The 16,135-nt window shown below is 43.3% G+C and overlaps 1 protein-coding gene across 6 annotated transcripts in view; it reads left to right on the top strand.

Annotated features, from left to right (window-relative positions):
• The window catches only part of CD86 (CD86 molecule), a 73,218-nt gene that overhangs the window by 26,549 nt on the left and 30,534 nt on the right, over window positions 1-16,135 (top strand). For 5 of the 6 annotated variants that reach the window (XM_024769251.1, XM_024769254.1, XM_024769250.1 and 2 more), the window contains exon 2: window positions 6,644-6,693. In XM_024769251.1, the coding sequence (XP_024625019.1) occupies window positions 6,644-6,693 (50 nt within the window). Of the gene's footprint in view, window positions 1-3,059; window positions 3,131-6,643; window positions 6,694-16,135 lie in introns of all 6 variants that reach the window. The other variant, XM_024769252.1, reaches the window with a different exon arrangement.

The raw sequence follows: 16,135 nt of genomic DNA on the forward strand, positions 1-16,135 counted from the left end.
AAAAAAAAAAAAAAAAAAAAAAAAATCCATTAATAATTTTTATATTGATCACATGTTGAGATTATAATATTAGGTATATTGGATTAAACAAAATATATTATTAATTTCACCTATTTCTTTTTGAATTTTTTAATGCGGCTACTAGATATTTTCAAATTACGTATGTGGCTTGCATTATATTTCTGTTAGACAGTGCTGATCTACAGCAAGGGTCAGTATTTTTTTTTTTTCTATAAAAGGCCAGATAGAAAATATTTTCAGCCTTGCAGGCCATATGGTCTGTGTCACAGCTACTCATTTCTACCATTGTAGTACAAAAGCGGTCATAGATAATAATTAAATAAATGGGTGCGGCTGTAGTCCAACAAAACTTTATTTGTAAAAATAGGTGATAGCCTGATTTGGTCTTCATGCTGCAGTTTGCTGACCTCTGATCTAGATGATTTAAGGTTTTATTCACATGTCTGGTGGCTTGGCAGAGATGGCTGGAAGGCTGGGTTCAGCTGGGTCTATTGACCCAAACACCTACACATGGCCTCTCCAGCATGGTGGTCTCAGTAGTGGGACATCTTACACGAGTATTCCAAGAAAGACAGAAGCTGCAAGGCTTCTTTTGACCTAGCCTCAGAAATCCTAAACATCCCTTCTAGTGCACTCTATTGGTCAAACAAGCCTCTAAGCCCAGCCCAGACTCAAGAGAGAAGATTAGCAAAGACTATGTGTCCATCTTTAATCTATCACAACATTCTTCAAAGTTTAGACTAGACCTATTATGGGCCCTCAGAGTACCATGAACCTCTCTTCTGTAGCACTTGTCATCATTGTAATTTTACATGTATTTGTATCGTCATTATCCTGCTCCTCTGCTAAACTGTAAGCAACCACATGAAGAGGAGTCCTTTCTGGTTTTGCTCATCATTCTATTCCCAGCACCTAGCACAAGGCCTGGCTTCCTAACTATTTGTTAAATGAATGAATGACATTAGGGCACAGCTTTTCAGCCAAGTAACTGTGCGAGTATATATCCCATATTTCTCCTTTGCTCTCAAGCATAGCATGAGACACCCTGTCAGAAGTTAAAATTCAGATACAGTCAAGTCCCAGCAACCTTCTTATTTTGCAGTTCAGCAACTTCGTAAAAAAGGAAGTAAGCCTACCCTCTTCCTCCCAGGGTCTCAGAGGTTATCACAGCTGCTCTAAAGGTAGAGCTTCTGGTGCCCTGAGAAGTGATTCATGCAGCACGTCACCCCGAGGCCAGCCAAAGCCCCGGGCAAACTTGTCCTCCTCCTGGCCTTCACTCTCTTCTCACCTGGCTGGCTGTGCCCATCCAGCACACCTGGCTTGTCCAGTCACAGTTTGAGCTGGCAGAAGGCAAAGGGCCAGGGCCTGAGCACTGGGCTGAGGCCCATCTAGTCCTCCCTCCACGGAGGTTGTGGCGTCTCCCGCTTCGCTCGGAGCAAGGACTCTCGTATGTGCCAGGAGGAGATAAATGAGTCCACCTTCCACACTGGCCTGGAGCTTGAATGGTAGCTATTTGTGGACATTCTGTTTCTCTTTTTAATGCTGGGTCAGGGACCAAGGCCTGCAGATCTTTACACTCCCCCATAACCTCTAGAACAAGCCTGACGCCAAGCAAATTCACTACATGTTGGCAGGAGACGGTCTCAATGAACACCTTCCTTAGACACCAGCAAACCTATCATCATTTTTCCTGGTGCCCTGATCACCACTAATAGTCTAGACAAAGTTGAGAAATAGGGAACTTTTTTGGTGCTCCCCAACTTCTGCCTTGGAATCCTTCTCTCACTTCCTGAGTCATCATGTCTGTGCTCCCCTGTCCCACCCCATGGCTGGCCACCACTACACCACACCTCTGCATATTGCACTTGGCCTGAACTAGATCCCACATCCTCCTGCAGACCTGAGATGAAAAAGAGCTCTTCTTAATCCTCTCCTTTTTCTGCCCCAATACCTGTAGTTCCCCGAGCTCTTCTAGGTGAAGCTTAGCTGAAACACAGTAACATGTGTCTGGAGGTCAGCCCAGGCCAGGAAACTGATTACCTGTCTAGGGCTGGAATGGAGAGGAGCATTCTCCGCCTGGCACATAGTGGGTGCTCAAGCAATATTTGTGGACTGAATGGCAGCTCAGGACAGAACTTTTCCTGATACACAGGAACACTTATGGCTCCCTCCTGCCCGCAGCCCAGCCTGTCCCCCTGAGTGTCACACTCCGATTCCAGGAGCCACCATCACACTTGGCCCCAGGGATGTGCTGCTCCCCTGTTGTCCTGAGAGGGTAGAACTGGGATCCTTTCACTGGGTCCTACAACACATCTGAAACCAGCTGGAACTTTTAAAGGAACCACACCAGTGTTAAAAAGAACACAGTGAGTGACGGATGGAGACTAAATTTTTGGTGGTGAGCAAGCTGTAGTGTATACAGAAGTGGAAATATAATGTTGCATACATGAACCTTATATAATGTTATTAACCAATGTTACCTCAAAAGAATTTATTAAAAAGAATGCAAGGAGGCTGTGCAGGTTTAAATCCCAACCTTGGATCTCAACCTCTCAATCTCAACCTCCAGGTGACTCGGAACATTCTTTAACCTCTCTGAAACTCCATTTCTTCATCTGTAACACGGGGAGAAATAATCTCACCTTGTTGTGGGGCATAATAATATACTTAGTCATTCAGCTGACTCTCACTCACATTCTATGATGGCCAGGTATGTAAAGCAAGGGAAAGTAGTGTCTGATGGGTACTTTTCTTTGGTTTCTGAAGTGAACCTCCAGCTAAATGGAAGCTACTCATTCTAGGTTTCTGACCAGTTCACAAACGTACAGACTTTACTCTGCTCATAGCTGACAGAAATCTCCTCTCAGAGAATCCTCCCTGTAAATTCTTAGGTTCTTTCCTCTCCCATTCCCCTTTTTGCTCTCTCCCTCCAAAGCCTAGAGTGTCTACTTCTCAGGCCCTCTGGAAAAAGCAGTGACTCATAGTTGGGGTTAAGAGTTCATTGCACAGGAAGCAGTGACATTTCTGCTCTTCTTCAGAGCTGATGACATTGAAGAAAACTGGCTTCCTAAGTCAAGCCTCCACCCTCATGCACACTCCATGGCTAGAGGTGAGAGAAATTTTTTACATGGGGCATTTATACTGTATAAGAGAGAATCATGTCAATCTCATGTGTTTTAGCCCTATATTTTAAAAGGGCCTCATAAACTAAGTGTCTAAAGTGTTGGCCAGGATGGTGGGCAGTCTCCAAATTAATGTTAGTGAAGTTTACTAGGAATGTCACTGTTGGGCCAGGATTTTGAGAACAAACATGATCTCTATCCCCCAAATCCATGAAGGGCTGAGATAGAAGTGTGGTAGGCTTATTCTGCATAGTTTGAGAGAACAACACCAGTATCAATGAGAGGAAATAAAGGAGAGGCAGCTTCTCCCTCGGGAAGAAAGAGTTTCCAAACAGAGAAGTCAGAAACGATGTTGACTTCCTTCTCATATCCAGTGCTCCTCCCCACTGCACAAATTACACAGACCATCTGTCCAGGATTTCCCAGGGCCATACCAATTTCATGTAATTGTTTGAACTAAACGTGATTCATTGGGCTTCCCTGGTGGCGCAGTGGTTGAGAGTCCGCCTGCCAATGCAGGGGACACGGGTTCGTGCCCTGGTCTGGGAAGATCGCACATGCCGCGGAGCGGCTGGGCCCGTGAGCCATGGCCCCTGAGCCTGCGCGTCCGGAGCCTGTGCTCCGCAACGGGAGAGGCCACAACAGTGAGAGGCCCGCGTACCGCAAAAAATAAATAAATAAAATAAAATTACAGTGAGAACCACCTCACACCCATTAGCATGGGTACTAAAGAAAAAAATACAGAAAATAACAAGTGTTGGCAAGGATGTGGAGAATTGCAACTCTCGTACATGGTTAGTGAGAATGTAAAATGGTGCAGCCGCTATGAGAAACAATATGGCAGTTCCCCCCAAAATTAAAAATAGAATTACCATATGATCCAGTAATTCCCCTTTCGAGTATATACCTGAAAGAAATGAAAGCAAGGTCTCAAAGAGATAGTCGCACATCCATGATCATAGCATTATTCACAACAGCCAAAAGGAGGAAGCAGCTCAGATGTCCATCAACAGTTGAATGGATAAACAAAATGTGGCATATACATGCAATGGAATATTATTCAGCCTTAAAAAGGAAGGAAATTCTGACATATGCTACAACATGGTTGAACCTTGAATACATTACGCTAAGTGAAATAAGCCAGATACAAAAAGACAAATATTGTCTGATTCTACTTACATGAGGTCCCTAGAGTAGTCAGATTCATAGAGACAGAAGGTAGAATGGTGGTTGCCAGGGACAAAGGGGTGGGGGAGAGTATGGAGTTAGTGCTTAACGGGTACAGAGTTTAATTTTGGCAAGATGAAAGAAGTTCTGGAGATGGGTGGTGGTGATAGTTACACAATAATGTGAATGTGTTTAATACCACTGTACACTCAAAAAATGAGTAAGATGGTAAATTTTATGTGTATTTCATGACAACAAAAAATTTTTTAAAATTACACTGAGATGTCATTTTAACCTTCCCTATTGATAAAGATCGCAAATTAGCTTTTGTTGGCAAAAACTATATGAAACTAAGCACACTCATGTTTTGCTGCTGGGAGCATAAACATAAACTTTTAGGGGAGAACAATTTTTTCAGTATCTGTGAAGATTAAAATTGCAATTACCTTTTGACCTTTTGGTCAAGGCATTCTGCTTATAGGAAGATAGCTTACTCTCACGTATGTGATTTGGCATATGATCAAGGTTTTTCATTGCAGCAGAAGATTGGAAAAACCTAAACGTCTATTGATAGGGGCTGGTAAAGTAAATTATTGCCATCCAATAGAATACACCAGAATAATATGCAACTGTTAGAATAAGGATACTCAGTACATGCGGATACAGAACAATCTCCAGGGGAGTGGTTAGTGTGCAAAACTGCATTATAGTATGCTAACAGTTGTGTTTTATAATAAAATGAAAAAAAATATGGGTATAAGTTTTCATTTTGTTTTGCCTAAAATAACTTCAAGTAGAGGCAAGAAACTGCTAACAGGTATCAGTGGTCACTCCAGTTATTTCTATGGGGGAAAATCAGACTGCTAGGGGGCAGGGTTCGGAGTGAGTTGCTTTCCACTATTTATCACCTTTACATTTTAAATTTAGTACCATGTGCAGGTATGATCTACTAAAATTTTTTTAATTAAAAATGAAAGGTTATAGTCCAGAAGGGAAGAAACAGACACTTTGGGCCCAAAGCTGTGTGCTGGGTGCTATGGGAAAAGAAGGGAAGGGTGTCTGGCCTAGCCCAAAGTCATCAGGGATGGCTTCTAGACAAATCACCCCTAAGAAAGAAATTTCTGCTATTGCATCAGGAATAGTTGCACACTTTCCCCTGAGCATTGGTTTATTTTTATCTCATGGACAGATCTGTAAATTAATTCACCAATTAGGTTTACCTTTTCTCTTTGGCTGTTAAAAAAGCTACAAGCCAAACTTGTGACCCACACCATGCAAAGTGGGCAGGGTTCTATGGTAAGCATTTAGCATTTGCCTTGTATTCGGCTCCATTTTATATTCCTGCATTTGGTTTGCTTTTCCCCTGTTTGTAATGTTGGTCATCTTTCCTATTCTGTGCTTCCCTGTAAGCCACTCTACAGCCCTTTTGGTCTAAGTTGGGGTCAGTGGGTGAATGAAGAAAGACAGAGGGCAGGAGAGTTAAAAAGAGAGGATGGAGTTTATAGAGCAATGCCTGTCGTTTTCCTTGGCTCCATCATATAGATTAAGTGAACACTCTAGTGCAGTGGTTCTCCAAGTGGGGTCCTTCGACCAGCAGCATCGCTATCACCTGTGAGTTTGTTAGTCATGGGTTTCACTCAATCTACTAAATCAGAATCTCTGTGGACAAGGCCCAGGAGACTGCCTTGACATGCCCTCCAGATGACTTGTGTGCACAATTAAGTTTGAAAACCACAGGGAAGCCAAAGAAAAATTGATTTCTGAACATAAATACTTTCTATTTGCCCCGCCATACCCATTTATTGGTCAAGATAAGTAATGCTAGCTACTGCAGTAAACAACTCCCAAAATTTCATTAGCTTAACACAGTAAAGTTTTATATTTTGCTCATGTCACAGCCCAATATAGATCACTGTGGGGTGTTGAGAGCTGTTTTATTAATTTGTCCAGCAAACCAGCTTCTTTCATAGTGAGGCTTTCCATCTTCTAGGCCCTTGGACTCCTCCTCTGGATCCTCTGCATCCAAGAAGGCAAGGGAAGGAGGCAAGAGAGAGGCTTTAGTGCTGCTGTATCTGGAAGTAACACCTGTCACTTCTGCCCACAATTCCATTGGCCAAAAACCAGTCCCATGGCCCACCTAACATGGGGTGGGGGGGGACTGGGAAATAGGGCGTGTCTGTGGGGTTAGGAGGAAAAAAAAATGGCTTTGGTGTACACACTGTTTGATCTCTGCCACACCCATGGGCTTAAGTGAATTTCAAACTCCACTTGTTATATTTTGGTTTTTGGTTTCATTTTCTAATCAAGTTTTATCTTCTCTTTTTTAACTTTAGCACCATGGGACTGAGAAACACTCTCGTTGTGATGGCCCTCCTGCTGTCTGGTAAGCACCCTCTGGGCTTTATAAAGTCCTAGAATCCTCCCACTGTCTCCCGATGAACCTGACCTACAAGCTGGGGTTTGAGATTTGATGGGTTTTACTCACTTTCTATTCAGCGTTCACAATACCACATGCAAAAGACTTTCATGGAGAAGAAGGAAGTATCACAATCGAGAACAAGTATCTCAGCTGATGGCAGGCCCAGCCTGAGATGGAGCCCTACACCTTCTGTCGTCTCACACCCGTGGTCCTGGATGCACAGAGGAGGGTAGACTGGCCTGTCCATTGGTGCCCAGGGAGCTGGGGGAGGGTCCCTACTCTGACACGCCTGAAGCTTAACTCTTCTGCTCCTCTGTTCCCACTTCTGCATTCTCACACTTTTAGGAAATGGCTGACAGGCTTCTAAAAGTCTCCTTCCACTAGCGATCATTGTTTTTCTCGTTCCCTACCTTCCCTCTCCCCCCCAATCCACTGCCCTCCCCCACCAGCCCGTGCCCATAGATCATAGTCGGCACTGATTACTGGGAGGATCAAGAAACCCACCTCTGCTACCACCTGCTTCAGTGAGCCTCAGCTAATTGTATCAGCTGATTTACCATCAAGCTAAGGGACTAAGCTTCAGGGCTCCTCACTTGCACAGCTCTTTCCAAGCCCCTCCGAGACCCCAGGAGGAGCCCTAACAGTGTGGTCCTGTGTCTTAAGCCTTAGTAAAATTTTCATTAATAAGATATTTTAACCACAATAAGTTAAGACCACTGTCTCTTTCCACTGCGACTTTTCGACTTTTCTATCACATTCTCCCCATGTTGAGTGGCACTGTAGTGGCCATGGGCATTTTGTTTTGTGTTCTGTATTCTTTTTCTGAAAGAGCTCTTCCCCCTCAAAAGAAATTTTAGAAGTGTCAGGCCTCACAAAACTCAGACCTTCCCTGTTTACTGCTCTCTTTGAGTTTCAGTTTCATCTGTAAACGGGTTGGCCGAGGTTCCTGCCGCCCATCCTGCGACTGGGTGCCTTTAGTTTCTCCTGGCCCATCCCCTTCCTGCTGCTTGTTTTCCCCACCCTTAGCACCGAGAGGGAAGGCATCCGGTCCTGGTGTGGGGCAGACAGGGAGGGGGAGCCCAGCCTGCTGTTTGGCTACAACGGCACACAGGCTGCCCCTGACTAACTGGTCCGGCCACGAGCTTACCTCCTGACAGCCACACACCAGGCCCTTGGCCACTGTCCTTGTCCCTGCTGTGGGTAAAAGGAGTCAGGCTACAAGGGAGAGATGCTCCCTCAGATTGATGCTGGCTGGGACAGGCCTTTTGTGATGTGTTTTCTGTTTAGCACCTTGGAGCTCGTTGGGTCTGTGCTATAGGTGGGCTAACTGATCACTTTACTGACTTAGGTCATAACAGCAGCTTCCACCTCCCAGCACCAATATGACCTGTTACTCTAGCTCTTGGGGAGGTAGAAGTGATGTGTGAGCAAGAGCAAGAGAGAAAGGGGATAAAACAAAGATTTGCAGGACATTATCCAGCAAGAACCCCTTCCTATCCCACTTCTTATTTATTTGACAAATACAGAGATGTAGTGCTTACTTTGTGCCAGGTACTGTTCTAAGCATTTTATAAATATGAACTCAAACGTCACCATAACTCTCTGCTTTAGGTCTTGTTATATGATTCCCCATTTTACAGCTGTGCAAACTAAAGCCCAGAGAGGTTCAGTAATTTGCCTAAGACAACATTGCTAATAAGTGGCAGAGCTTGGATTCACACCTAGCAGTATAGATTCAGCCTCTCTTCACTTCACCTTGACATTATGCTGTTCCTCCTAACTCTTGCTAGGGAACTCTCCATAATACTAGGATTTGTCCCTTGGGGACTCAAACAACTTTGATAGATAATGTGGCTTGTGCCTTAGCCAAGTTCACAAGTTCCCCACCAGGTACATCCTCCACCTTCCCAGCAGCTGACACCTTAGCTGTCCCTACAGCTCGGGCCCTGGCCCTTCTCATACAGTGACCAGCCCAGCTTTTATGACTTGGGAGAGAAGAAAGAAAGATGTACCAGATACTTGGATACTTCCTAAATTCTAAAAAGAGAGTTATCAATATTGAAACTTTAAAAATAACTCCCCCAAATGGAAGTCATTTAAGCTTTATGGTGGTGAGAGAATAGTAGTTATATTTTTGGCAGTAGAAATTTTAAGTGGGATAGGAAAATGGTAACACCTGATTGGAAGATAACATTACCAATACTTAACACACGATTAAAAATAATAAAACAGATTTCATTCTTTTTTAAAGAATGGAAAAGAATCTATTTGAATTTTATCTTTCTTCTCAGGGCACATCTCTGCTTGCTGGGCTGGCAAGCAGTGACCTGCCCATAGGCAGGAATCCAAAGGGAGAAAGGAGATGCAATTGACCCAGATAATCCACAGCAAAAATGCAGGGCTGAATAATTCATTTGACAGCAGAGATAAAACAGTACAGTGAAATAATTCTGTGTCTCCTTTTTCCTCCATATGTTTTGTGTCCTCCCCTAGTCATGGAAATCAGACATTGCCCATGAGGCGAAAATTGGACGAGAGTTTAAAACCTAAAAGGGCGAGAGGGCAGCCATGGCCTTGCAGAATTAGGTTATAATTTGTGCTTTGTATTCATAAAGCCAAAGGAATGTTGAAGTGCCACTTGCAAAGGCACCTCTAACTGTCCAGCTCTGTTGGCTGCTACCCAGCACCTCCAGTAGTACTTAAAGCTGGAGTCAGAGTGGTGTTTGGAAAATCAGTAGCTCATGTATCAGGAGGAATTTTCTTCCTAGTTTGACTTTTTATGGTTGCTCTTATTGTCTGGGGGTTTACTGGGTCCTAAGGCTTCTCATTTCTCTTGAACAATACCTCTGGTTCAATTAATGTACCAGGAGTATAGTTGGGGGTCTTCATTCACTTTAAGATTTACATAAAATTGGCTCTAACCCTCATTTCGTATCTTGTGTAAGGGTCTACTGTTTCCTCCCAGGTTTCTGCAGGTTCCTACAAGGGTGGCTGTGTGAGGATTATGTTTATATGATTACTTTGACTCCCACTTCCTGTTGCTGTTGATAGTTGTCACTATAATCACAGAGGTGAATAGATAGATAGTTCAGACATAATTCCCAAATTCCCAAAGAACTGTCATGGAGCCTAGTAGTTCTCCTATTGGAGTCAGCCCTTTATGTTAAGGTACTGTCTCAGAGGCCTTTGAAATAGATGTTTGCTCCCCAGTAGGGAGTATCTTACTTCTGAAGTAGTGGATCATTTTAGTAGAGTATTTAGTAGGTTCCAGAGAGAATGGGCTGTCAGACAAGTTAATTTAGTGGAAGATGGTCACTGAATCGGATAAGTAGAGGGCTGATTGGGAGCAAGAGTGAAATTTGTAGGGAACAGAGAGGCTCCAATAGCAAACAGACTACTTTGGGAAGCAGCAAGAGTTTGAGAGACTGTGGCTTGTTTTTACTCTGTGAGAGATCTTAATACCATTTCCAGAGTATGCAACTCGGGATTTTGGCCCCCTCGGTACTGTTAAAATTTACAGAAACAAACACACTTGTAGCCCTTCCTTTATAGCCATTGCCAGTCACAGGGCCAAGTTCCAGGACCTCAAAATTATGAAAATTCTTTCAACAGTCTCTAAGAGTATTTACCCATTCTTGGTTTCATTTTCACTCTTTCTTTCATTCATTCTCCCTATAGATGTCTCCATTAAAAAGTAGTCAGCTCCCTCCACTACTTAAAAATCACTCCTCTGGGACTTCCCTGGTGGTCCAGTGGTTGGGACTTTGCCTTCCAATGCAGGGGGTGTGGGTTCGATCCCTGGTCGGGGAGCTAAGATCCCACATGCCTCGCAGCCAAAAAAACCAAAACATAAAACAAAAGCAATATTGTAACAAATTCAATAAAGACTTTAAAAATGGTCTACATCAGAAAAAAAAACTTTAAAAATATAGAAAATAAAAAAATACATAAAAATCACTCCTCTGGTCCTTACTACAGTGTAACAGACAAGAGAGTAAAATTAGTTATATATAGTTGTGACCACAATATATAGGCAAATCCCTGAATATGTTCTATTCAATATTGTTTCATACACACTTTCTCATGTTTCTAAATTCTTTTCATTTTTATAATTTTTGAAATTGTATTAGTCCAGTGGGTTGAAATGCTGTAATTTGCTTTATTTGAATGTGTGTGTATTTTACTCATTCAGAAGTTATTGCCCCATTGTCTTCTTTGGTTTATGGTTGCTATGGAGCTTTCATTGTAACTGTCATTGTTTTTATAGGTATTCTTTCTTCATTTTTTTAAAGAATGAAAAGATTCAATTCAATTCTTCTTCTTTGTAAATTTGAAAAAATATTTTATGCTTTTTGTTTATCAGCTTCACCACAACATATCTAGGTGTGGATTTATTCTCATTTATCTTACTCGGTACTTAGAACACACTTTCGATCTGAGGACTTGTGTCTTTTTCCATTTTGAATAGTCACAATCTTTATCTCTTTTTTTTTTTTTTTTTTTTTTTTTTGTTTTTTTTTTTTTTTTTTTTTTTGGGGTTTTTTTTTTTTTTTTTTTCGGTACATGGGCCTCTCACTGTTGTGGCCTCTCCCGTTGCGGAGCACAGGCTCCGGACGCGCAGGCTCAGCGGCCATGGCTCACGGGCCTAGCCGCTCCGCGGCATGTGGTATCTTCCCGGACCGGGGCACGAACCCATGTCCCCTGCATCGGCAGGCGGACTCTCAACCATTGCGCCACCAGGGAAGCCCTATCTCTTTAAATATTGTTTCTCTACCATTCCTCGCATTCTCTTCTTCTAGAAAATACTAGAGCTTCTCAGACTAACTCCCCTTGACTCTTAACTTGTTCTTCCACACTTTTATTTCTTTCTCCCTCTGTGCAGCACACCAGTCAAGGATCGGGTGGATCAGCACAGACATGGGGGTTCTTCTCACTGTTGAGGGAGCCCCAGACAAAAGGCTCCAGCAGTTTTATGGACCCTGGGGAGAGGTGGAAGGGAAGGATGAGGGGAAAGGGCTAAGAGTAGAAATACTGAGTCAGCTGGGGAAAAGTAATTCTCCATGGGGAAAGTGTCTCCAAGGTCCTCCTTCCCTCCTACCATAAGGCAGCCTGAGCAGAAGCATCTGAAGAAGACCTCTGCCCAAGGCCCCAATAAAGAAACTGAGGAACGAAAGTGCCTGGGCTACAAATATAAATATGTGAAAGAGCGTGACTGGGCAGTGACGGGGCCGAGTCCTTGACTGCAACTCCCTTCAGAGACTGCAATGCCTTCTTGGCTGTGCAACAAGAGTGAAGGGGGGAGGCCTTGAGATAGAATGTGCCTGGCATTTTGGAGGAATGGCAAGGAAGCCAGTATGGCTGGGGCAGAGTAAGTGAAGGGAAGAGGTCTGAAAGGTTCCGGGGGCCAGATTACATAAGACTTTGTAGGTCATGGGAAGGATTGGGGGTATAGTTCTCAGCGTGATGGGAAAGGATTTGGATATAATTTTCAGAGTGGTAGGAAGTCATCAGAGACTTTTGAACAGGAGGGTTATACCATCTGAGACATATTTTAAAGGATCAATTGGGCTTAAGGAATTAGATTTGTGGGCAAGGGTGGAAGTAGGGAGATCAGTTAGGAGGCAATTGTAACTATCTAATCAAGAGGTAATGGAGTCTTGGCCTAGGGTAGTATCTGCAGATACAGTGAGAAATATTCCAATTCATAATATATCCCAGTGAGGTGGGAGAATTGATGGAGTGGTGGTAGAAGAAAGAATGAAATGAAAAGATAAGAGGTGGTGGTCACAAGGTGAGATGCTTGATATTGAGAGTTTTTATGGGGTGCAGTGGTAACAATAGGGTCTGGGGTCTGGTCCAGGGAAGAAATGGCTGGGGTAGAGTGGGCGACAAGATACTGGAGGAAAAGAGGACAAGAAAGTGAGAGGCTAGGCACTGTGTGCAAGAGGCTGAAATTGCCTAGGCAAGGGAAGTGATGGAGAAGCCAGGTGCCTAGGAGGAGATGGATACTGGGAGCAGTGGGTAGTGTAATCTGATGGCTTGGACTTACCAGGAGCTGAATTTTTTGACATGTAATGATGTGTTTTACATTTTACATTATATGATGCTTCATATATTTTAATAGATCATATTTCATATAACATATAGTATAGTTCTATATTTTATAAAATATACAGACATTATATATCTATAATATATAAATATACATAATTGTATATACATTATATTTATATCTATAGTGGGATCCATGGTGAGCATGAGATCAAAGCAAAGCTAATCGTAACAGAAATACCATATCAGCCATGAAAACTCCTGGAGAACCATCCCTGCCCTAGTCACCATTTAAGGAGTGATGAGAGAAAACTGACCAGGATGTCAGAGGTTGGAAAAGAACAGAGTTTCAGAAGGAGAGATGGCCAACAGTGTGGCGTTAAACAGCGTAGTCAGAGGTGATGAGGTCTGAAAAGAGTTCTGCGTTTGGCAGTGGGGGGAAGCCACTGACAACATCTGCCAGGGAAGTTTCAGCAGAGAGGTGGGGACAGAGGCTGGGGGTGGAGGCAGCAATCTCCACTTACTCTTTCAGAGAGTTGACTAGAGTCTGTCATACAGAGTGAAGTAAGTCAGAAAGAGAAACACAAATACCGTATGCTAACACATATATATGGAATCCAAAAAAAAAAAGGTCATGAAGAACCTAGGGGCAGGATGGGAATAAAGACACAGACCTACTAGAGAATGGACTTGAGGACACGGGGAGGGGGAAGGGTAAACTGGGACAAAGTGAGAGAGTGGCATGGACATATATACACTACCAAATGTAAAACAGATAGCTAGTGGGAAGCAGCCACATAGCACTGGGAGATCAGCATAGAACAGGGAGATCAGCTCAGAACTGGGAGATCAGCTCTGTGCTTTGTGACAACCTAGAGGGTGGGATAGGGAGGATGGGAGGAAGACGCAAGAGGGAAGAGATATGGGGATGGATGTATATGTATAGCTGATTCACTTTGTTATACAGCAGAAACTAATACACCATTGTAAAGCAATTATACTCCAATAAAGATGTTAAAAAAAAATAGGAGAAAGAGAAACTAAAATCAGTAGCAGAGGGTACTGCTGAAGTAAGTGCTGTGAGGAAGGGAGAGGGTGGTGAGCAGGGCAAGCAGCTCAGAGGCCAAGTTAAGTGGAACTAGAGACTACCAATTTGTAATGTCACCAGCCTGATCAACTGCATAATTTCCTCCAGGAGTGCTCAAACATTCAGTCATAAGGAACAGATATGTAGATCAAAAGTAGATTGCTCTTGGGATGAAATCTGCACAAAGGGGCAAGTTTATTGAAGTTGCTTGCAAGAGAATGATTGAAAAAATATTCTATCACTGTGCAAACAATATGACCGCCACCGGCCACATGTGGCTATTTAAATTTAAATTAGTTAAAATTAAATAAGATGAAAATTCAGTTTCTCAGTCATACTAGCTACCTATTAAGAGAGTGCTTTTGGAAAGCACTGCATTATAGGGTCTAGACTGGACAGAGCTGAGGTCTTAATAAAGATGAAGAACAGATGTAGGTAGAATCAAGAGCAAATCTCGGTGGAAAATATCTTGTGGACAGAGATTGGTACATTGAGGTTTAAGATTCTAGGGGCAGAGGTATTCTTGGTGATAAGGTTTAAGATTATGTTAAGGGGGAAGGGGCTGCTGAAATAGCCTGTAGATGAAGATCTTTGAAGTGGGAAAGATCAAAGAACTTTGAGGCAAGGGTGTTGGTAAACTCATCCATGCCAAAGTCACCCAATTTGATAGGAATAACTGATTGGAAAGAAAGACCTTGCATCTAATGCCAAAAATCTTCAGTGAGCAAGGAAGTAGCGACAAATGATTAGTAGCTAACAGCAGTGAGGGAGGAGAACACCTCAAAAGGGGAAGAGCACTGCTCAAGGTCCCTTTGATGTGTGATAAAACAAGCAGCGGCTGGAGGCATGTGACGTTCTTTGGGTTGGGCCAGATTTCAGTGAAAGCACAACCCTGGGGGAAACATTTGATGAAGAGGTTGAAGACATAGAGGAGTTTATTACAATGGAATGAGGCTTCCATAGGGCCTAGTAAAGCTCTGGAGGAAGTTTAGTAAAAGAAGGGAAATTCATGAGTACAGATAAGCATAGTAATATGAGGAAGATATGACCCTAGAATACATAAGACATGCATGTGGGGTAGTAGCTGGTGAAGACTGAAGTCCCAGGTGGGGTCAGAGAACTCACAAAGTTAGAAGACTGTAGTTTTTGTCTGACAGCCAAACAGTTTCTTGCTGATGATGTCCTCAAGTATCCTTTGAAAGAAAGGTCTTCAGCTGATTAGAGAGGTGTCTAGATGGATTCTTGAGTGCCTAGCTCCTAACATCATCATAGCAACCAGTTTTAACTAGACCCAGACCATTTCTATGACTCAAGTGCTAGGAAAGAGAGAGAATCTCAATGCTTACCCTCCAGGGGAGCCCAGCAAGTCCCGTAGCTGGGTGGCCTAAGGTTTAGGGTCATAACAGGGGAGGCCTGAAGCCACTTAGAAAAAACAGACTTTGAGCTAAATTTTCCCATATCATCAGAGAGGCAATTAGCATACATAGCTCTAAGTGATGTCATGGAAGCCAGTGGTTGGCGAGGAACTATGGAGTAAGTTGTGAAATACTTTCAGTTCCACTCAGAATGGACTTCAGAGTGATTTCCACCCCAGGGTGAAGAGAGAGGGTTTGGGGAAGGATGGATGGAAACAAATTTTTCTTGTTCCGTCATCTCTCTGTTCCACTCTGGAGGCAGAGATAGAAATACTCTATTGCAGCTTCTCAAACTGGAGGTCTGTTAAAAATGCAGATTCTGACTCAGAAGGTCTGGAGTGGGGCCAGGGATTCTGCATCCCCTTGGGGATGCCGATGCCTTTAGAGCACAGACCACACTTTCGGTTGGCAGGTGAGAGGGGAGCAGTTACATGGGTGGAAGAAAAATTCCATATAATCTTTGGGAGAGGGAGCCTGGGTCTTGGACCCCTCTGTGAGTGGAGAGAGTGGGTGTCCAGGAGAAGAGGCTCTGTGAGGCTCTGTAGAGAAACAACCCTAAGTCAGGAAGACAGAAGAAGCCAAAGGCAAAGTCATTTCCAGGCCAGAGGCACTGCTGAATAAAAACATAATGGTGACTGTTAACTGGCAGAATTTTCAACTATGTGTTTGGTTTCCCCACCAGGTCATCTGCTCTATATCATATGGCAAGTTAGTGATAAAACCAGCGTGAGCTTCCCCAGAGATAGTTGCTAGAAGCTTTTACAGTAGGTGACACCCATACATTATCATTCAGAGTTTGCCAGAGGAGTAGCAGCACCCCAGGAGTGCCTGATAAGTAGTTACTGAACACAGT

Source organism: Neophocaena asiaeorientalis, unplaced genomic scaffold, assembly GCF_003031525.2.
Source record: "Neophocaena asiaeorientalis asiaeorientalis breed wild unplaced genomic scaffold, Neophocaena_asiaeorientalis_V1.1 scaffold671, whole genome shotgun sequence".
In the NCBI taxonomy this organism is placed as follows: Eukaryota; Metazoa; Chordata; class Mammalia; order Artiodactyla; family Phocoenidae; genus Neophocaena; species Neophocaena asiaeorientalis.